Source organism: Nicotiana tabacum, chromosome 22 (genome assembly GCF_000715075.1).
Source record: "Nicotiana tabacum cultivar K326 chromosome 22, ASM71507v2, whole genome shotgun sequence".
NCBI lineage: Eukaryota > Viridiplantae > Streptophyta > Magnoliopsida > Solanales > Solanaceae > Nicotiana > Nicotiana tabacum.
This window is the reverse complement of record NC_134101.1, coordinates 118,948,732-118,971,014: the sequence shown is the minus strand read 5'-3', so window position 1 is coordinate 118,971,014 and position 22,283 is coordinate 118,948,732. Positions and strand designations below refer to the sequence as shown.

The window sequence follows — 22,283 nt, the reverse complement described above, 5'->3', positions numbered from 1 at the left end:
AAATGGAATACATTGTGCGCCGAGTCCCAGTAAGTGACCAATGATCTGATAATATCACCCCGAGGCTGAATGTCTAGTAAATCCGGGAGATTTTTCAGGTATTTCCTCACTTTGCCTTGCCCCTCTTTGCCTAAGTCGTTCCACCATAATCGCAACTCGAAAGGGATCTTGGTCATTATTGAAAACGATTCATTTTGTATCGTGCGCATCCTGCACATTTATTTAGGGTGATAACTTTATTAGATTCAAAAATTAAAATTATCTAGATTTTTTGCAAAAAATGGGAGGTTGGACCCGCCGAGGGTTGCCTACGTATCTCACTCCGTGCGAGAATCAAACCGGCGTAGTTCGGTCATATCGTGAATAGAGAAAATCAAACAAACCTAGCAATCAAGAATAAGTATTATTTTTGGAGAAGGATAAATACTAAAAAAATATATATTTTTTTTGTTTCTTTTTTTTTTTTGCAATATTTGGACTATTAGTCCGTATTTATAAAAGGGTACTACAAAAGAAACAACACATTTTTTTTGAATTATGAGTTTTCCATTTTTTTTATATATTTTTTTTAAAAATAAATACCCTTTTTTTCTTAAAAAGAAAAGAACAATTTTTATATGTTTTTGTTTTAATGAAGACAACTTTTGGTTTTTTATATTTTTTAGAAAAATTCCGACGAGATTTCGACACTACTTGGACATTGGTTTTATTTTTCCAAAATAAGTAATTATCTCCCTACGCTGCTATTTTCCTTTTTTTTTTAGAAACCGGTCAGCATGCGGAACCGAAGCAAATAATGCGCAAAACAAATAGGATGCAGCAAGGCGGTCTTTTCATTTCAGGTTGCTTGTCCTAGACGGACCCAACCCCTGTGTTGAGCCCCCTAAGTCAAATGCAACATGATGCAAATAAGCGTTCCTACTAGGGATCCGGCATGAAGTCGAGTTATACTAGGTTCAAACCTTGGTATTTGTTCTAGACTGTGTACCCGAGCGGACAACTCGAGTCGAGGAGGGGCAACTTACCGGGAACCAAAAGGCCGTCCGGCTTCGTAACTTATCCGTCCTCTTTCTTATTTCGGGTATTGACACTAACAGAATAGGGAGTCTCGACCAGCGAGCTTCTCCCTGGAGGTAAGAAGAGAAAGGTTTCGGCACAGTTTATGTACAGTTCAGATAATATCAAAGCGGTAAAAGACAACATTTAGCACATTATGCAAAAACATGTAATAAAGGTCAGATAATAAAGCCAAATATAACAATTATTCTAAGCTCGAATTCTTGAACCCTAAACCAGTGGTTCTGGGTGAAATCTTCCCCAGCAGAGTCACCAGAGCTGTCACACCTCCTTTCTGCGCGCCCGGCCCCGAAGGGTTAAATGCGCGGGTGGAGTTTTTCCAATTTAAGTGACAATATTCGAAATGGGATTATTTATTTAATTTAGAGTCGCCACTTGGGAAAGGTTTGGCTTTTGGTGTCCCAAGTCACCGGTTTATCTTGAATCCCAAATCGAGGAAATTTTTGACTTTTCCAAATGAAGTCTGCGAACCAGAAATTCTAAGTAAGGAATTCTGTTGACCCGAGGGAAGGTGTTAGGCACCCTCGAATCCCGTGGTTCTAGCACGGTCGCTCAAATTGTTACAATGGCTAAATATCTGATTTAAGTACATGTTGTGACTTACGTGCTTTTATTAAGTTTAAACCGCTTTTATTATTATCATTTATTTTTATAGAATTGCAACGTCGTGAAAATGCATCTCGAACCACGTCACAATCAATGCACCCGTAGTTGTTAACACATTTCGACTCCGTTGAGATTTGAATTTGGGTCACATAAATGCGCACCCGAATTTAAGAATGTAATTTAATTAAGTCGCGCCTAAAGAATCTAACGCGTTATTGTCTTTGGGGAGGGCAGTGGAATTCACTAAACAGCCCGTCCCAAATTCTAAGTATTTATTATGATCAATTATTGAGGGCCCCGCAATTTGCATTTTTATTCGGCGAGGCTCGTCTCATTATTTTAGAAGGGTATCCTACAATGACTACATTTCTACTACATTTATCTTTAAAGAGAAGGATGATGCCGAATTTTGCGGGTTTGGACAAATACGGACTGAATCCTTATTATGTTTGCTGAACCTAAACTTGTTTGATTACCTGATTGATTGTTCATGAGGTGAGGGTTACCGCATGCTTTGTCTTAATCGAGTGAATATGCTTATTAATTCGCTAAGTGAGATTGCAAACAAACTAACAACATATATTAAGTTATGTTTAACGACCTCCAAGTTCTATTTTTAACACTCTAACCTATTTGAAATTGATAAAACGAAATCGGCTGTTTTATTAGGGAAATTACTACTAATTGAACTCAAAAATGATTATTAGTTTTTCTCAACAATCATCACATCATTTCGAAACAAAGAATCTATACCGAAACCCAGTATCGAACCTGCATTGGAACGAATAAACTGACAGGAGAACTGGCATTCATAGCCAGACTCTTAATGTGACTGTATGGGAGTTTGTTTTGGATACATTTATCCCGGACCCAGCACCACAGTTTTGTCAATTCAGTGGTCTAGGCAAAATACATACAAGTGCTTACCATGACTCTATGTTATACAGTCATAACTAAACCAAACAAGTGTTATACTGAACTGAATATATACTAAATCAAAACATGTTGTCTATGTCATGCTGTCATTACTGTTGAACCATGCTATCTAACAGTTCATCTTAAACAGAATGTATGCTAGTTTATACAGAATATTTGCAGTTCGCAGTAAAAATACAGGCCCAACTAACATTCGAACTATCTTTTTACACCAGTGCTATAACATAAACTGATGTTCATTTCTTTATTTCTGCTTCAACTTCAAACTTTCAACAATACAAGGTTCAAAGGTTGTGTACCTGGGAATATTTGCAATTGAAGAAAAGGGCAATCAGTAGAGTAACAATGAACAAATGCAGCAGCAGTAACAGCACTATCAGTAGCAACAAGGCAGAATAGCAGCAGGCAAAACAATACAGCCAGAAACAGGCTCGAGTGCAGAGATGCAACTATGGCCAATAGAAAGCAATAGCCAAATAGCAGCAACACCCAGTGGAATAGAATCAGAAATCCAGACAGACCAAACCAATAGTAAACCAATGAAAACACTCGACTAATAGACACAACTGGAGTTTCAAAGAATCAGAATTGATTTGAACAGGTTGAACAACTGAAACCCAGTAATAATAGGAGGAAAAAGCTTCTGATTGTTGGTTGTATCCCTTCTATCCCTTAAACTCTCTCTATCTATGTGTATCTATTTTGTATGTATTTCAGCTCTCCTGTCCAAACTCCTCACAGTGTGTTTTTCTTTTTTTTAACCTTCAAAGTCCGTTTTCTTTTTGTATCTCCCCCCCCCCTTTTGTCTCCTCACCTCCTCCTCTTATAGGCCTCAACACCATCCCTTTTAAACAGCCTGTTTTCAGAACACCCCAGTGCCCCTCCCATGTGCCTTCCATTTCAATTCCAACTTAGCTAATTAAATATTTAAACCCCATCAACATTCCCTGGCAGACTTACTTTTTAAAAGGTTTAACATTTTTTAAACTTAAAGCAAGGTATGGGCGGCAGAATATACCTGATAGCATATGCTGTCAAATTGTTTAAAACTTAAAAGCCTTCTTATGCAGAAAAACAGGCTGTGCACAAGGCAAATGAGGTGCACCAATGCACATGCTGTGCACGAGTGCACCTGCCTTTCAATTCAGAATTTAAACATAAACAATCCTTTTTACATTAACTGATCAATTCAAACAATCTATAAGTAAACAAAGCTGGTTCTTAATTGACTCAAGGCAAATGTTCATCAGAAGCAAAACGATTTACTTTGTTCAGACAGTTGAAACTAATTGACGACATATGTCGACTCGACTATATTAGCATTGACATACACAATCGTAACCAAAAATCCGACATTTAAAAGTATCGATACATGGTTTGAATTATACTGACTAAGCAGAGATGCACTTGAGGAGTTAGCTAGTCAGTACAAACTCGAAACACAACCAATACACATGCCTTATCAGAATAAGAGGGGGGGATTTAGACAAACACAGAGGTTTAAGCAAAGTGGACAAACAAAAATCAAAACAAATATGAACAGAACCCTTTTTAAAAAACAAATCACACGAAATAAAACAAAAATAAAGAAAAGAAAACAAGACTCACCTCAAATCTTTTTAAGGAACAAATCAGAAAAATCCACTGGTGTTTGAACAGACCTTCTTTAAGGTTGAATGGACTTTTAAACGAAGTGTTTCTCAGATGAGAAACACCTCGATTAAGGTCCATTAGACCTTAATCTCTTCGTTTTGAACAAAACACGGAACATGCACAGGGAAAACTAGAGTTCAAAAACTTAGATCTGGGATTCGTGTTTCCCTGGTTAGATTCGGACCAAACCAAGTATGGTTTGGTCACGAGGAGGGTCCGGGGAGTGTCTGGTATGAAACTGGGGTTGGTTGGGTTAGATCGAGTTTTGACTCGAATCTTCAAATGAAGATTCGAGGACCTGGGGGTGATTCGAACCAAACGGTTAACAGGTCTATGTTCAGGGTGGTGAGGGGGTTCTATGGTGTTCAAGTGGAGGTCACCGGCGTTCAGGCCGCCGGGTTTCTGGTGAAGGTGTGCAGGGGCGGCTAGGGTTTGAAAGGGATGGGTTCGGTGAAGACGAAGGCAGGGGTGTTAGCTAGGGGGGCAGGGTATGGTGAAGGGCTTATATAGTTAGTGGGTGGGTGAACCTCGACCGTTAGATCAATCTAGATCTACGGTCTGGATCTGAAGGCTTAAATGGAACGGTGTCGTTTTGAGGGTTTGGGTTCGGTCCGGGTGAGAAGGGTCGGGTTTGTTAGTGGGTACGGGGTGTGAGATCTTGGCCGTTGGATCAGTTTGGTTTGAATGGTTGAGATGGATCGGCCTTGAAACGACGTAGTTTTGGTGTTAAACTACGTCGTTTTGTGTCCTGGGGGTGGGCTGTTCGGACTGGGGGTTTGGGCTGTTCGATTGGGCTCCAGATTTTGAAATGGGCACGGCCCAAATTCATTTTACAACAAATTTTGTCTTCTTTTTCTTTATTTCTAATTTCCTAAATACACAAACTAATTAAATAAAACCAAGCACCACTAATTAACACTTAACATATTTATTTCACGCGGATAAAATGTTAAAAGTAGGCAAAATTAAACACGGCAACAAATCAGGACAAAAGAAAAATGCGTATTTTTGTAATTTTCCATCTAACAAACGGGTCATGGTTTAAATTACGCATGACACATACATTTTTAATTCTTTTGGAGCGATTGTCGCGTAAAACAAAAATCACGTGCTCACAGTCTTGTTTGTTGATTCGTCCTGTCCGTTTCCACTAGGATGATACGGCGTCGATAATATCCTTTTTTATTTTGTGGTCCTCGAGGAACTTCATTATTTTGTTTCCGATAAATTTTATTCCATTGTTGCATACTATCTCAGCAGGTATCCCAAATCGGCAAATGATGTGATCCCAGATGAAGTCTATAACTTCTTTCTCTCTGACTTTCTCGAAAGTCTGTGCTTCAACCCACTTAGAGAAATAGTCAGTCATAAATAAAGTAAACCTAGCTTTACCTGGGGCCGATGGCATAGGGCCGACAATATCCATTCCTTATTTCATGAACGTCCATGGGGATAAGACTGAATTAAGTTGCTCCCCGGGCTAGCGGATCATCGGTGCATGTCTTTGACATTTGTCGCATTTTTGAACGAACTCCTTAGTATCTTTTTCCATACTGTCCCAATAATACCCTGCTCTGATGATTTTGTGAACCAGTGATTTGACACCGGAATGGTTCCCACAAGTACCCTCGTTAATTTCTTGTAGGACGTAGTCGGTGTCTCCCGAACCTAAACATATTGCCAATGGTCCATCGAACATCCTTCCGTACAATGTTCCATCATCGGCTAATGTGAATCGTGCAGCTTTCGTTCGTAGAGTCCTCGATTCCTTAGGGTTTGACGGAAGCTTCTCATTCTTTAGATAACCGATATATTTGTTCCTCCAATCCCAAGTTAGGCTTGTGGAGTTTATTTTGGCATAGCCTTCTTCGACTACCGACTTTGAAAGTTGTATGACAATCCCCAAGCTAATTTCGTCATCATCGACAGATGACCCCAAATTTGCAAGGGCATCAGCCTCACTGTTCTACTCTCGAGGTACATGTAGTAGGGTCTATTCTTTGAAGTGGTGTAGGGTTACCTGCAGTTTGTCCATGTACCCCTACATTCGATCTTCTTGAACCTCGAAGGTTTTGTTGACTTGGTTAACCACGAGTAGGGAATCACAATTGGCCTCAATGACCTCTGCTCCCAAACTTTTACCCAGCTCAAGACCTGCAATCATGGCCTCATACTCGGCCTCATTGTTAGTCAACTTAGGGGTTTTGATAGATTGTCTAATTGTATTGCCTCGGGGTGGCTTCAAAACGATGCCTAGCCGGGACCCCTTCACATTCGAAGCACCATCTGTGAAAAGGGTCCACACCCCCGAGGATGTACTTAATTTTAGCAATAGTTCCTTTTTTACCTCGGGTACGAGGGCTGGCATGAAGATGGCCATGAACTCTGCCAATATTCGAGACTTGATGGTTGTTCGGGGTTGATACTCAATATCGTACCCAATAATCTCGATGGCCCATTTGGCCAGTCAGCCTGAGAGGTCAGACTTGTGCAAAATGTTGCGAAGGGGGTAAGTGGTTACAACACAAATTGGGTGACATTGAAAATATGTTTTTAATTTCCTAGAGGTGCTTATTAGAGCAAGCGCTAATTTTTGTAAGTATGGGTACCGATTTTTGGCTTCACCTAAAGTTCGGCTAATGTAGTAAACAGGAAATTGCATACATTTCCCTTCCCGAATTGGGACACCACTTACCGCAACTTCCGAGACTGCCAAATATAAGTAGAGTTGCTCATCCGCTTTCGGAGTGTGAAGTAATGGGGGGCTCGAAAGATATCGCTTTAACTCTTCTAACGCATGTTGGAATTCTGAGGTCCAAGTGAACTTGTTCCTCTTTTTGAGCAGGGAGAAAAACTTGTGACTTTGATCCGAAGACCTCGAGATGAACCGGCCTAAAGCGGATATCTGCCCCGTTAATATTTGTACGGCCTTAACGTTGTCCACGATTGTGATATCTTCAATTGCCTTGATTTTATCGGAGTTGATCTTGATCCCCTGATTTGACACCATAAAGTCGAGGAACTTTCCCGAACTGACTCTTAATGCACATTTCTCAAGGTTGAGCTTCATATTGTATTTTCTCAATATGTCAAAGTTTTCCTACAAATGTGTCAAATGGTCCTCTGCGCACAGGGACTTAACTAGCATGTCATCAATATAAACCTCCATTTATTTACCTATTTGTTATTCGAACATTCGGTTTACTAGGCGTTGGTAAACCGAATGCACATTTCTCGGGGTTAAGTTTCATGTTTTATTTCCTTAAGATCTCGAATGTTTCCTGCAAATGAGCCAAATGGTCCTCTGCGCGCAGGGACTTAACTAGCATGTCATCAATATAAACCTCCATTGATTTACCTATTTGTTCTTCGAACATTTTATTCACTAGGCGTTGGTAAGTAGCACCAGCATTTTTAGTCCAAACGACAATACATTATAGCAATAAGTACCATACTTAGTAATAAACGAAGTCTTTTCCTGATCCTCCGGGTTCATTTGTATTTGTTTTTACCCAGAGTAGGCATCGATAAAGATGAAGATCTCGTGTCCGGCCTTGTCATCGATCATGCGATCGATATTCGGCAAAGGAAAGGAGTCCTTAGGACACGCTTTGTTTAAGTCTTTGTAGTCTACGCACATTCTAAGTTTATTCCCTTTTTTGGAGACTACTACTACGTTTCTAACCATTCGGGATATTTTACTTCCCGGATGGATCCTATTTTGAGAAGCTTGGTTACCTCATCTTTGATGAATGCATGCTTTACCTTGGATTGTGGCCTTCTCTTTCGCTTTACCGGTCTGAACTTTGGGTCCAAGCTCAATCGATGAGTGGTAATCTCCGGTGGGATCCCTGTCATGTCAAGATAGGACCAAGCAAAACAATCCATATTTTTAATAAGGAATTCAATGAGTTTTTCCCTTAGCTCGGGAGTTAACCCCGTGCCCAGGTATACCTTTCGATCGGGCAAATGCTCAATATGTATGACTTGTTCCAGCTCTTCAACCATTGACTTTGTGGCGCCGGAATCATCGGGGATTACAAAGGTTCGAGGTATCATACAATTATCATCCTCGATAATTTCCTGTTGTTCCGATCTGGTCTAGGCCGGCGATTGTGGTTGCTATTTGACTTCTACTTTTCCATTAATTCAGGTCCCTTTTATTGATGTTAGTGCCGATACTGGTATTACTTCATCAATTGCAAACATCTCTTTGGTTGTTGGTTGTTCATCGTACACCGTTTTAATTCCTTCTGGCGTCGGGAATTTCAAGACTTGATGAAGCGTTGAAGGTACTGCCCTCATATTATGGATCCAAGGTCTTCCGAGCAGCATATTGTACCTTATATCACCTTCGATTACATGGAACTTCGTTTCCTAGATAGTTCCAGCCACGTTTGCTGGCAACATGATTTCCCCTTTGGTGGTTTCACTCGCCATATTGAAGTCGTTGAGTACTCGAGCTGCAGGCACGATTTGATCCTGGAGGCCAAGTTGCTCTATGACCCTCGATCGAATAATGTTTGCCGAGCTACCTGGATCAACCAACACATGTTTAACTTGAATTTTATTCATGAGGATAGATATTACCAGTGCGTCGTTGTGAGGTTGTTCGATCCCTTCTGCATCCTCATCGTTGAAAGATAAGGTATCTTCTGGTAAGTAGTCTCGGGTACGCTTCTCCCTTATGATTGTAACTTTGGTGTGTTTACATATCGGGCCATGAGGAATATCGACCCCACCAACGATCATATGAATCACGTGCTATGGTTCGTCCTTTTCGTTTTTCCTATTTGCATCCCTATCTCTGAAATGATTTTTAGCTCGGTCACTCAAGAACTCTCGAAGATGACCTTCTTTAAATAAACGAGCTACTTCCTCCCTCAATTGCCTGCAGTTTTCAGTTTTGTGACCATGGGTTCCATGGTATTTGCATATGTGATTAGGGTTTCTTTGAGCCGGATCAGACTATAGGGATCTGGGCCATCTAGTATCTTTGATTCGTCAATGGCTGATAAAATACCCGATGCATCGACGCTGAAGTTGTATTCTAATAATCGTGGCGCTTTTTTGGGCTCGACATGTTTATCGAATCTACTCTTACTCATGATTCCTTGGGAGTTTTGTCCTCGATCATTCCGAACGGGATTACAGCTTGGTCTACTATTTCTACAATCTGCGATGTATGGTTAGTACCAGTCTCTATTTGATCGGGGCTCTCTGTCGATGTCTCTTTAAATCCTGCCTTCGGGTCTATTCGGATAAATAGAACTGGAAGGGGCTCCCAACTGATCATTCTCGACTCTGATCTTTGACTGGTACCAATTATGTACATCGGCCCAGGTCACAGCCGGATATTCAATCAAATTCTGTTTAAGTTGTCGTGTAGCTATCGAACTTCACTCGTTCAAACCCTGGGTGAAGGCTTGGACAGCCTAATCATCGGTGATCGGGGGTACTTCCATGTGTTCCATCTAGAACCGTAATACGAATTCCCTTAACATATCATTGTCCTTTTGTCTTACTTTGAAGAGGTCCAATTTCCTAGTCGCAACCTTTATTGCCCCAGCATGTGCCTTTACGAACGAATTAGCGAGCATGGCGAAGGAATCGATGGAATTGGGTGGCAAATTATGGTACCATATCACTGCCCCCTTCAATAGAGTTTCTCCAATATTTTTCAACAAAACAGATTCAATTTCATCATCTTCTAGGCCATTTCCTTTTATTGCGCATGTATAAGAAGTGACATTCTCATTAGGATCAGTGGTTCCATTGTACTTGGGAATTTCTGGCATGCAAAATTTCTTCGAAATGGGCTTCGGAGCTGCATTTGGTGGGAAAGGCTTCTGTACAAACTTCTTCGAATCCAAACCCTTCAGAATCGGGGCTGCCCCCGGTATTTGATCAACCCTTGAGTTGTACATTTCTACCTTTTTATCATTAGCCTCGATTTTCTTTTCTCTTGATTTAATCCGTTTAGTGAGCTCCTCGAGCATCTTCATGATGGCGGGGTTATTTCCCGATCCATTATCATTCAATTTCTCTTGTACAAGTTTGACCCTATGAACAGCTTCCTGTGATGTATCGAGTTCGATTCTACTTGGTGCTCAATTCTGATTTTGGAATTGCGCTATCGCAGCCTGCTGAGTTTTGTAACATGTCATATATCATTTGAAGGCTAATCACGCCTTCTTCACCACTCTGTGTGTTCTGATCAGCTGCCCGGGCGTCTCTACGGATGTTATTTTCAGGGTCAACGCCTAAATCTCTATGAATGGTGACACGAGAATTGACATCGACTGGATATATGGCTTGTGGTACGTTGGGATTGATTGGAGGTACTCCCTTTCCCGTGGCAATTATGTGCTCGTTCTCGCCATGAAGACCAAGGCCGGTGTTTGTGTGAGTAGGCACTACTTGAGATTTTGACATGTTGATTCCTCGAGAACAAGTGTAAAAACAGTGTGTGTTATGAGGATTAATACTAGGCAATCACTATTATCATTAGCCCCCACAATCGGCACCAAACTGTTTACCCTAAAATTGGATAATAATTGAACTTATAATGTGGTTGTAAGGATATGTAATTTCACCTAATACCAATTGATAATCATAAAAATAAGTGTTGTAAATTGACAATAATATAAAGCAAATCGACTTTGTAGCGTTACTAAGTTCTCGAGCTTGTATGCCTAATAGATTAATGCCGGAGTAATAAAAGAAATAACAAGCTGATGAACAGGAATGTAAGCTAGGAAATGTTATATTGCTTTGATATTCGTGAATGTAAGGTCCCTACAAATGATGGGGACTTCTCTTTATATAGTATAGAAGTCCTAATTATGGTATAACTCTAATTACAGAAGTAAATCCCATGATTAGCCTAAACAACCGCCCTTGATCTGATCTATTCCGGGATTTCGACGTGATTTTTGACCGGTTATGGATATCTCGCCTTTTCGTTATTGCGATTCTTTCGAAGTTTGTCATATATGGTCTCGATCATTGTTGGTCTCGATCTCGACAAGAACCTCGATTCTCGAGCTTGATACTATCTTAGTGCTCTGACCTAATCCATTACGAGACTGGCCCTCAACGTGATTCCCTGGTCTTCGATTAAATGGTAGGATCGGACAAGTTCCATTTTATCCGTATATACTTCAAAGAACCATTAAATAAATACCATGTCGAAAACATAGTTGATAGCCTTGCCAAATTATATAAAAATACCGAATGATAAGGATCTAAATTCGAAATCAAACTTTTAGTTTAGAATAGGTGAACTTACAATACCAGTTGTTATAGTGGTTTTAAGCTCCGCCTTGCGTGCCATGGTTAACTCTGCAAACCTTTTTTGCTATGGCATCAATATGTTTCAACCTCCCATTTTCGGCCAAAACAACTAGAAATACACAGGTGAAAGAGAATGTCAGACAAATATAAATTGAACATAAACAGAAGGAGAATACTACCCAAGCAGATTAATAAAGCTCAAAGACACATGCTTAGATACCACATGACAATAAAAAAACAAAGAGATGAACAATGAAATCTTAGTGGTTGTGAAAGTCTGATCTTTATATCAAACATAGCAACCACTGAGAAAAGGCAATAGTAAGTCAAAATTCTGCCAAAAGAAATATAACTTAGTAGCTCATCCTTAATCATCCTAATGTACACTACCGGGACGCCACTAGCCTCCAAGCACCTCCACAGAACTTTCTTCGGGACTTTATCATATGCTTTTTCAAGATCAATGAACATCATATGCAACTCCTTCTTACTCTCCCTATACTGTTTCACTAATCTCCTTAGCAAATGGATAGCTTTCGTTGTCAAACGACCCGCCATGAATCCGAATTGATTTTTGGAAATAGACACGCTCTTCCTCACTCTGGCTTCCACCGCCCTCTCTCAAACCTTCATAGTGTGGCTCAATAGCTTTATACCCATGTAGTTGTTGTAACTTTGGATATCGTCCTTGCTCTTGTACAATGGAACCATTATACTGGAGTAGGATGGATGAAGTGGAGTCTTGCATCCGGTGTTCTATGTTATAGGAATGTGCCGCCTAAACTTAAGGTTAAATTTTACCGAGTGGTGGTTCGACCAACCCTGTTATATGGGGTGGAGTGTTGGCCAGTCAAAAGCTCTCAGAAGATGAAAATAGCAGAAATGAGAATGTTGAGATGGATGTGTGGGTGTACCAGGAGAGATAAGATTAGGAATGAAGTTATTCGGGACAAATTAGGAGTGGCCTCCGTGGAGGAAAAGATACGGGAGTCGAGACTGAGATAGTTCGGACATGTTTAGAGGAAAAGCATTGACGCTCTTGTTAGGAGGTGTGTAAGGTTGACCATGGCGGATTTGAGAAGAGATCGAGGCAGACCTAAGAAGTACTGGGAAGAGGTGATTAGACATGATATGGCGCAACTTCAGCTCACTAAGTATATGACCCTTGATAGGAGGGTGTGGAGGTCGAGGATTAGGGTAGAAGGTTAGTAGGTAGTTGAGAGTTTTCCCCTTTCTTACCAGTAGTACTAGTAGCACACATTTACTTTCTTATTCTCAGATTTATATTACATCATGTTGTTTAGTTTGTTTCAGTTATCGTATTCCCTTGTTGTTACTATTTTGGTACTACTTATTCCCACCCCTCGCCCCACCCCTGTTTTCTCCCCTCTATTTCTTTCTTTTTCTTCTTCTTTTTCCCCCTCCTTCTTCTTCTTCTCCTCCTCCTCCTCCCTACCTTTCTGAGCTAAGGATCTATTGGAAACAGCTTCTCTACCTTCATTAGGTAGGAGTAAGATCTACGTACACACTATCCTCCTCATACCCCACATGTGAGAATATAATGGGTAATGTTGTTGTTGTTGTTGCTGTTGTTTGCTGCCAATATAATAGGTGACAAGGAGGAAGAACTATTCCTGAAGCAATGAAAAAGTAGGAAAAAAGTGGAAATTCCCAAGTAACTAGAAAGCCATAAATGACAAACAGATACCATAATAAAAAGAAAATTTCAAAATAATTGTACTTGCAGTATTAGCTTGAGGAAAGCATGATATGGACAAGGGTTAATATAAATAAGTTAAAATATTTTGCAAATTAGCATAGGGGCAGTACATGGATTCTGAATTATGATGGACCATATTTCTACCACATTTGGTAGAAATGATCAAGGTCAAGACTGTAGTTGACATTATTGTTTGGTTTCCTCGTATATGTTTTGCACAACTAAATAAAACTAAAATAAGTATAACAAAATACCCACATGCAGCTTAGCATTCAGGAATAAGAAAAGGATTGAGAATGCATATGGTTATACCACTATATCTAAAAAATATTGCCATAAAAATCACTCTACCACAAATAAAAAATAATATATATAGGCCAGTTGTAGTTCAATGTGAAACTAATCCTCTAAATTGTACAAACAAATCCTACTAATTAAATTAAAAGGAATGTATCTTCTGGATTATCTTGTTTGGCTAAAGCATTAATCTGAAGGGGTACAATGTTGAAGGGGTTAAACTACAAATCTACAATGCAAATTTCCTGAAGATATACACCAAACCTAATCACAACTCACCTACTCTGTTTCCCTTTCCTTTTAATATATAGGCCAGTTGTAGTTCAATGTGAGACTAATCCTCTAAATTGTACACACGAATCCTACTAAATAAATTAAAAGGAATGTATCTTCTGGATTGTCTTGTTTGGCTAAAGCTTAATCTGAAGGGGTACAATATTGAAGGGGTGAAACTACAAATCTACAATGCAAATTTCCTGAAGATATATACCAAACCTAATCACAACTCACCTACTCCCTTTCCCACCACGAAGTAAAATATAATACATGAACTGATAACAGAGGAAGCCTCAGTTTCCAGTATTAAGAGATGACCATGCAACTAGGAAAATAAATTCCAACAAATAGTCATTGAAGAAGAATTTATAATTTGCTATAAAACATGCTTTTATTAGGATCTCCGTTCCTCCTAAGTGTACATATAGATACTAAATTGATGTGAATCTTCGAGTTAACAAAACAATCATTTGACCAGGATCAAAATCTTGAAGCAGAATCTAATTTTAAAAAATGATATTCTGTTTATTTATGGCATCTCTACTTGTTATCTAAACCTACAAAATCTCAAGTTTAAAAAATAAAAAAGTAGTATTTTTTCAGAAATAACAATATAATTTTATCATACCCAAGAAGTTCCTTGTGAGATCTCCAAATTTAGCCTGTGCACAGATGTTACTTATGGCCTTCACTCTTGTATCTGTAGGCACAGAGAGATCCTTCATAAAATGACAAAATTTAGAACTTTTCTTTGAAACCTCAATAAGGTCTAAAATCTCGGACTCGACCTTCTCCAATGCACTAGCTTTTACAGCTGCGATGTACAAAGCGGAGGCATAATTTTCAGAAACCCCACACATCGTCACAGGAACCTAAAACATCATAAATAGATGTAAGACTTGTATTCCTTGTTTTAGTAAAAGTATCGATTTCTTAGCACCTCTTAGTTTGAAGACAATATGAAAGAAAGAAAGAAAGTGATGTAATTGCTTCAACTGACAGAGATTGATACGTATTTCGAATTTAAACTTAAATTCACAAGAAGGAAGAGAGATGAGCAATCAAAACGCATTTGAGATAAACAAGGAAAAATATAATAAAAGTACTTTCGACATTTCGTACAATTGGTAAGAATAAACTGGTCCAAGACATAAATAATTGACAGGAGAACAAGGATGTTTTGAAATTTATGACTAATAATCAACCCGACCATAGTATTCCACAATAATAATGAGAAGATTGATCTTGATTCTCTATCAACCAATTGTTGGATTTTGCATCTGTTACTGCTACTATTTTCTAGAATAATTAGTTGTTTAGTTTTAGGAGGAGTCTGCTAGAAGATTCAGAATTTTAATTATAGTAAGAGTTTAGTAATTTAGTTGTAGGAGAGGTCTACTACTTTATTTATTTGGCTATTTAAAGCCCTATGATTAATAATATTTTAGAAACAATTTTTCAATCCTATTTTTCAACCTTCTTGCTACTTGCATATTTTTCTAAAAATCTATAACAGTGGTATCAGAGCCTCCATTGATCTTGACGGATCTCTGAATTCGCTGAAAAATAACCAATTTCAACTACTTTTTAAACCATATGCATTTTTACGCATACCGATTTTTAACCAAATTTTTAACAATGAAAAGCAGCGGTCTCTCTTTGAATACACCACAAACTTTCATAGGTGAAAACTATTAGATTTGGTCAGTGACAATGAAATCTTATCTTGAAGCTTATGATCTATGAGAAGTTGTAATGGAAGACAAACTTATACAATCACTTCCTGCAAATTCTACCCTTGCTCAAATCAAAGCTCATTCAGATGAGAAAACCAAAAAATATAAAGCCAAAATTATAATTCAAAATTCAGTTACAACTTCAATCTTCTCTAAAGTTATTGCATGCAAGACAGAAAAAGAAGCTTGAGAAATACTCAAACATGAGTATCAAGGAAGTGAACGAGGCAGATAAAATCAGATTTTAAATTTGAAAATGGATTTTGAATCTCTTAGAATGCAAGATGATGAGACCTTCGCTAAGTATTCTGACCGAATTTCTTTAATTGTCAATAGAATCAGGTTGCTTGGCGAGAATTTCAAAGATGACAGGATAGTTGAAAAAATTCTTGTGACAATTTTCGAGAGATTTGAATCCAAAATTTCCTCTCTCGAAGAGTCTAAAAATCTCTTTGTCATCTCTGTTGCAGAATTAATAAGTGCTCTTCAAGCACAAGAGCAAAGAAGGGCATTCAGACAAGACAAAGTTACTGAGGGTATTTTTTATGTGAAACACCAAAAAGAAAAAGTCGATTATCCTTATTGCAAATATTGCAAAAAGAAAACACATTTAGAAAAATTTTGTTGGTGAAGACCTGATGCATTATGTGGAAATTGCAAACAAAAAGATCATATTACAAAAGTGTGCAGGTTCAAAGATGCTCATGCACAAGCACTAATAGCAGAAGAAGGAATTGAGGATGACCTTCTTTTTTAGACTGCAGCAATAGAAGCAAGGAGGAGTATTGGATTTGCATATGGTATTGCTACTGTTTTCTAGAATAATTAGTTGTTTAGTTTTAGGAGGAGTCTGCTAGAATATTCAGAATTTTAATTATAGTAAGAGTTTAGTAATTTAGTTGTAGGAGGAATTTACTACTTTATTTATTTGGCTTTTTAAAGCCTAATGATTAATAATATTTTAGAAACAGTTTTTCAATCCTATTTTTCAATCTTCTTGCTGCTTGCATATTTTCTAAAAATCCATAACACCAATAATGTAGGATTATTAAAATGGTCAAAAATTGACTTCTACTCTTGAAATAATCCATCATTTCTGCCGCTGAGCATTTCTGTAAACACTTTTCAGAAAGTATACCAGTTCTATATGACAGACTCATTGGACTTCACAGCAAAAAGACAAAAATAACCGCCAGGGGCACATGCGAGAAAAGCATTAGATCATGCTATCCATTGGCAAAGGAATCGCCAGATGAAGGCATTAATTTAACAGAAATGAGCAGCGTGCCAAAAAAAATTAAGTTATGTTCATCCTTCATTTGAAAAAAGGTCAATACTTTTACATGCGAAATACTTTATCCTGTTAATACAAGTGAGCTCAATATTTGCTAATTCAGATGAATTCTAACCAATAGACACCAAGTTAGTGTCAAATGACAATATACAGTGTGGATGCAAAAATAAAGGAGTTGAATTTTGCTTGAAGATATCGATAACTTCTCTAATAAATTCAAAAAAGGCCGAAAGGCTCCAACCTAGATTTGAAACCAAAGATACAGATACCAATTTGAGGATTTGATGTACCCAATTAGTTCAATATTCATTTAATTCGGGATAGGAATGCTATGCTTTTGGCAGCAACAAGTGGCATATTGAAGGATTCAACTTGAAACTTCAGAACATTCACCACTCTCAAATAAGAAAAACTATCTCAGAAACAAATATTGAATACACAAATACAACTACAATCTCATAGGATTACTAACCTTAACTTTTTGCTCTTTGGCTGGGGCAGTAGCATAATTCCTTGACAGTTGCAAAAAAAAAATGACAAACATTTATTAAAAAAATCCAATGAAACAGGTGACTTTACCAGATTGCAACATAATGGACACTTTTAATAGTCCTGTGAAAAGAAAAGCGATTCATCAAAACACCAAATGGGATGCGCTTATGCACCGTGCACATCCAAAGATTTCTCTTTTCAAGTAGTTCGCATGTAAATAAAACAGAACAACCAATTCCAACAGGATATTCAATAAAAGAATCACACCAAAACAGCCACCCTAAGCTGCAACGATACCATCTATTTCCTTCAATTTCATTTCAATTTTAAAAGAACGAAACAAGGCTGCTATTAAGGTTCCATGTACAACAGTTTGTTCTGACTGCGTATATACCCAATAACAGTATTCAGCCATTTCACATAAATCAAAAATATATAATTTTAAATTAAAAAATCATTTCAAGAATCTAAAATCAAAATATAGATCAAAGAAAAACCCAGCAAATACAAACAAATCAGAAATATCAAAGACCAAAATAAGGTCTCATATCTGATAACAATGAGTACCTAAGAGGGCATAGAATTTCTATGCTACGCTACCACTAGCATTTAGAGACACGTGTACCCTTTTTCTCTTTTTTTCGGTTGTAACCCTTATTTTACTTTCACATAGACGAAGCGTGGACGTTGTTCTAATTTGAGAAATATATGTACTTCTTTAGGAAAATCACATTTAGAAGGTTAAGTCTATATTTACTTCAATCTTGTTGTACAAACAGCGTCAAAGGATTCAAGCCATCCGTACGAGCATCAATTGTAGATTAACTTGTTACTTATAGTCAACAAGTTCATTACAAATAGTTTATGTGATCACGGGTCTCATGGGCTAATGCACATCAAATGAAACCGTTATGAGTGCATGTTTTGCGCCTTGAATTATTCAAATTCCTAAAGGTTAAAAATTACAACTCATATTCAAATTTGCTTACCCATTTTTAAAAGTATTTAAAAGGATCTCTTAATAAGAACGAAAGCTTATGATATGGTAAGTGGAGAGTTCTTAGAAGACGTTCTGAGGGGTTTTGGATTTCCAACTTCCTTTGTCCAGATGGTAATGACATGTTGTCACGATCCTAAACCCGGACCTAATCGTGATGGCGCTTCTCATGAAGACAAGGTCAGCCGACACTTTTCCGTTCCAGTTTTAAACAATTAAACAATAAGAATTAAGTCTAAAACTTAATAAATAACCCAAAGGTAAGCAGTTAACCGAACAGTTTGCGGAAAATAAACTCAACACAGCCTGATACTGGGGTGTCACTAGTCATGAGCATCTATCGATACACTACAAGTCTGAAATGTCTACCAAGCTATTACAGAATAACTGAGAAAGAGGAAGAAATGAGATAAAGCGGACGCCAAACAGCTACCTCGTGAACTCTGAAATCTGTCGGGAGCTCTCAACCCTCGCTGGCAGGATCAGCAACGCCTGAATCTGCACACGAGTGCAAGGAGTAAAGTGAGTACTCCAACTCAGTGGGTAATAATCATAAATAAAGACTGAAAGCAAGAAATCACGCAAGGCACATTATAGGCTATACGGAAGCAGTAAAATCCAGTAAAAACAGTGAAGCGGTGATAATGTGTAAAGTCATTTTTAGTTCAGTTCAAACTTCATGAAATGCCTTTTTAACTATTAAGCAGGTAAGTGACAGACAAATAAGACAGATAAGCACATAAAGGATTACCCCTCCGGCACAATGTCAACAATACCAGCCTCTCGGGCTATATCTCACATCACAATGGGTACCCGCGCTCACTGGGGGTGTGCAGACTCCTGGAGGGGCCCCTTTCGACCCAAGCGCAATATCAAGCCATCTCGTGGCATCATCACTAGGCCTTCGGCCTCATATCAACAAGCCACCTCGTGTCATACAAATCTCAGGCTTTCGGCCTCATAATCATAATCAGTATTTCCTCACAACATAGGCCATCGGCCTTACTCAATCAGAATCTCACAAGCTACTCGGGCAACAGTAAAACATGATGCTCAGCCTAGAATATTATTTAAAATATCATTAAGTGTTAAAATAAAGTAAACATGGCTAAGTTATGAAAACAGTAGAATATAGCATAACTGAGTTCAAGTATAAAGTCAAACAGTGAGGAAATATCAATAAAAATTCCCTAAGGGTTCAAATAGTTGGCACGAGGCCCAAATATGGCATTCAGCCCAAAAATGATGATAGCAAATAGTTTTCAGTCAAATACGCGGTAAAACAATCACTCGGGATGGACTAAGTCACAATCCCCAACAGTGCACGACCTCACGCTCGTCATCTAGCGTGTGTGTCACCTCAATATAGCACAACGATGTGCAATCCGGAGTTTCATATCTTCAGAACATCATTTATAATAATTACTCACCTCAATCCGGTCCAAACTCTAGCCTGCGACGCCTTTACCCCTCGAATCGGCCTCCACTCGCGTCGAATCTATCCAAAATCACAATCACACCGTCGAAATATGCTAAGGGAACGAAGCCCAAGCGAAAATAATCAATTTACAACACAAATCCCGAAATTACCAAAACCCAACTCCCGGACCCACATCTCGGAATTCGATAAAATTATTAATAGGTTCCTTATCTCCCCACGAGTTCATACATACCAAAAGTACCAAAATCCGACCACAAATGATCCCTCAAATCCTCAAGTCTAGGTCTCCAATACCAAGCCCTAGTTTCTCCAATTTTAACCCTTAAATTCCATTAACTATAGCTCTAATCCGTAAAATAATACCATAGCAACGAGTTTTAGGTCCAAAATCATTACCTTAATGAAGCTCCCTTGAAATCCTTCTTCAAAATCTTCCAAAAAGCTCCAAAGCCAACTTAGAAATGGCGGAATAGCTCAAAAATCGCGAAGGAAACAATTTATATGTTCTGGCCCAGGGATTTCGCGTCTGCGGCCCAATTCCCGCTTCTGCGATACCGCATTTGCGGTCCACGAACCGCTTCTGCGGTTTTCACTTAAGTTACCAATATCGCATCTGCGATGCACCAGCCGCACCTGCGCCATCGCAGGTGCGGTTCACCAACCGCTTCTGCGGTCACAGTCTTTCCAGCCTATCTCCGCTTCTGCGACCAATCGTCCGCATATGCGGCGTCGCACCTGCGGTCCCCAATCCGCAGGTGCAGAAACAACAGAAGCAGCAAATCTGCAGCTTCACCAAAATTCCAAACTCCTCCGTCAACCATCCGAAATCACCCCGAGGCCCCCGGGACATCAACCAAAAACACAAACATACCCCATAACCTTATTCAAACTTATACCAACCTTCAAAACACCTCAAACAACATCGAATCAACCAAAACACATCGGATTCAAGCCTAAGTTTCCAAAAATCTTCCGAATTCCGCTTTTGATTAACAACCCAACCAAACCACGCCCGAATGACCTGAAATTTTTCACACACATCTCAAATGACACAACAGAACTATTGCAACTCTCGAAATTCTATTCCGACCCCTATATCAAAATCTCACCTATCAATCAGAAAACGCCAAAAATCCAATTTTGCCAATTCAAGCCTAAATCTACACCGGACCTTCCGATCACGCTCCTAAGTCCCAAATCACCTCCCGGAGCTATCCGAACCATCGAAACTCACATTCGAGCCCTCTAACACATAAGTCAACATCCGTTTGACTTTTCCAACTTAAGCTTCCTCAAAAGAGACTAAGTGTCTCAAACCTTACCAAATCCTTTCCGAACCCGAGTCAACCAACCCGATCACATATAGAACCGATAGACAAAGTAATAAGAAGCAGAAATGAGAAAAACGGAGCGGTAACTCACGAGACGACTGGCCGGATTGTCACACGTGTGTCTTATCAACCAAGTTTTCTATCAAGATCAATGGTGAAGGATATAGGTATTTTGAAGGAAAAAGAGGACTTAGGCAAGGTGATTCCATGTCACCTTGTTGTTTGTCTTACTTATGGAATACCTATCTAGAACCTTATGGAAAATGAGTAAATTTACCATATTTCAAATATCATCCAATTTGCAAGAAGACAAAGCTTACTCACTTAATATTTACTCACTTAGTTGGTGGTGATCACTAATAGGATAAAGAATGCATACTCCTGACAGTTGTCATATGTTGGTAGATTATAAATCATAACTGTTGTGCTGTTTCAATATACAATTTCTGGGGAGCTATTTTTATCTTACCCAAAGTGTGCTAAAAGAGGTTGATAGGAAGAGCAGGGACTACTTGTGGGGGAGTTCAGAGGATAAGAGAAAGATGGCCTTGGCATCTTGGAAAAAGGTGTGTATTCCAAAAAAGTATAGTGGCTTTAATATAAAAAGTTGCAGAGAATGGAACATTGCATCAGTAGGGAAATTGCTATGGCAGTTAGCTGATAAACAGGACATGTTGTGGGTCAAATGGGTGAATGGAATTTATATGAAAGCAAGTGACAACATTGGGAGCACAGTCCACCAACAGACTATAGCTGGTATTAGAAATATTAGAAAAAGTTGAATGCTTTAAAATCAAAAATGCTAAGTTGGTATCATGGAAGAAAGTAGCAACTGACTACAAATGGTGTGTATTCAGTATCCAGGAGTTATAATGCAATGAAGGGGAGCCTAATACGAGTTAAAGAAGATGATCTTATCTGGAGTTCCCTAATACTGCCAAGACAGAGAATCATGGTCTGAATTGCAAGCCAGGAGAAGTTACTTACCAAAAAAAGATTACACAGGCTAAATATACCAATGGATAATGACAATTGCTGCTTATGTAAAGAAGGAATGAGGAAAACTCAACACCATCTGTTTGTTGATTCTAGATGGATTACTAAAGTGAGGAATGCACTTACGACCTGGGC

The 22,283-nt window shown here is 38.8% G+C and overlaps 1 protein-coding gene across 2 annotated transcripts; it reads right to left on the bottom strand.

The window, feature by feature from the left end:
- Positions 1–2,637: 2,637 nt before the first annotated feature.
- On the bottom strand, positions 2,638–17,882 carry LOC107815111 (ATP synthase subunit O, mitochondrial-like). Of its 2 annotated transcripts, none has more exons than XM_075244790.1 (4): positions 17,364–17,882; positions 14,490–14,733; positions 11,569–11,677; positions 2,638–2,918 (listed from the first exon to the last, which is right to left on the bottom strand). In XM_075244790.1, exons 1-3 carry the CDS (start codon positions 17,433–17,435, stop codon positions 11,586–11,588), a joined length of 408 nt encoding a protein of 135 aa, XP_075100891.1. In that variant the 5' UTR covers positions 17,436–17,882; the 3' UTR covers positions 2,638–2,918; positions 11,569–11,585. The 2 variants fall into 2 exon arrangements, with proteins under 2 accessions (XP_075100891.1, XP_075100890.1); XM_075244789.1 differs by having other exon boundaries at positions 11,564–11,677; positions 17,364–17,877.
- Between the last annotated feature and the right edge of the window lie 4,401 nt (positions 17,883–22,283).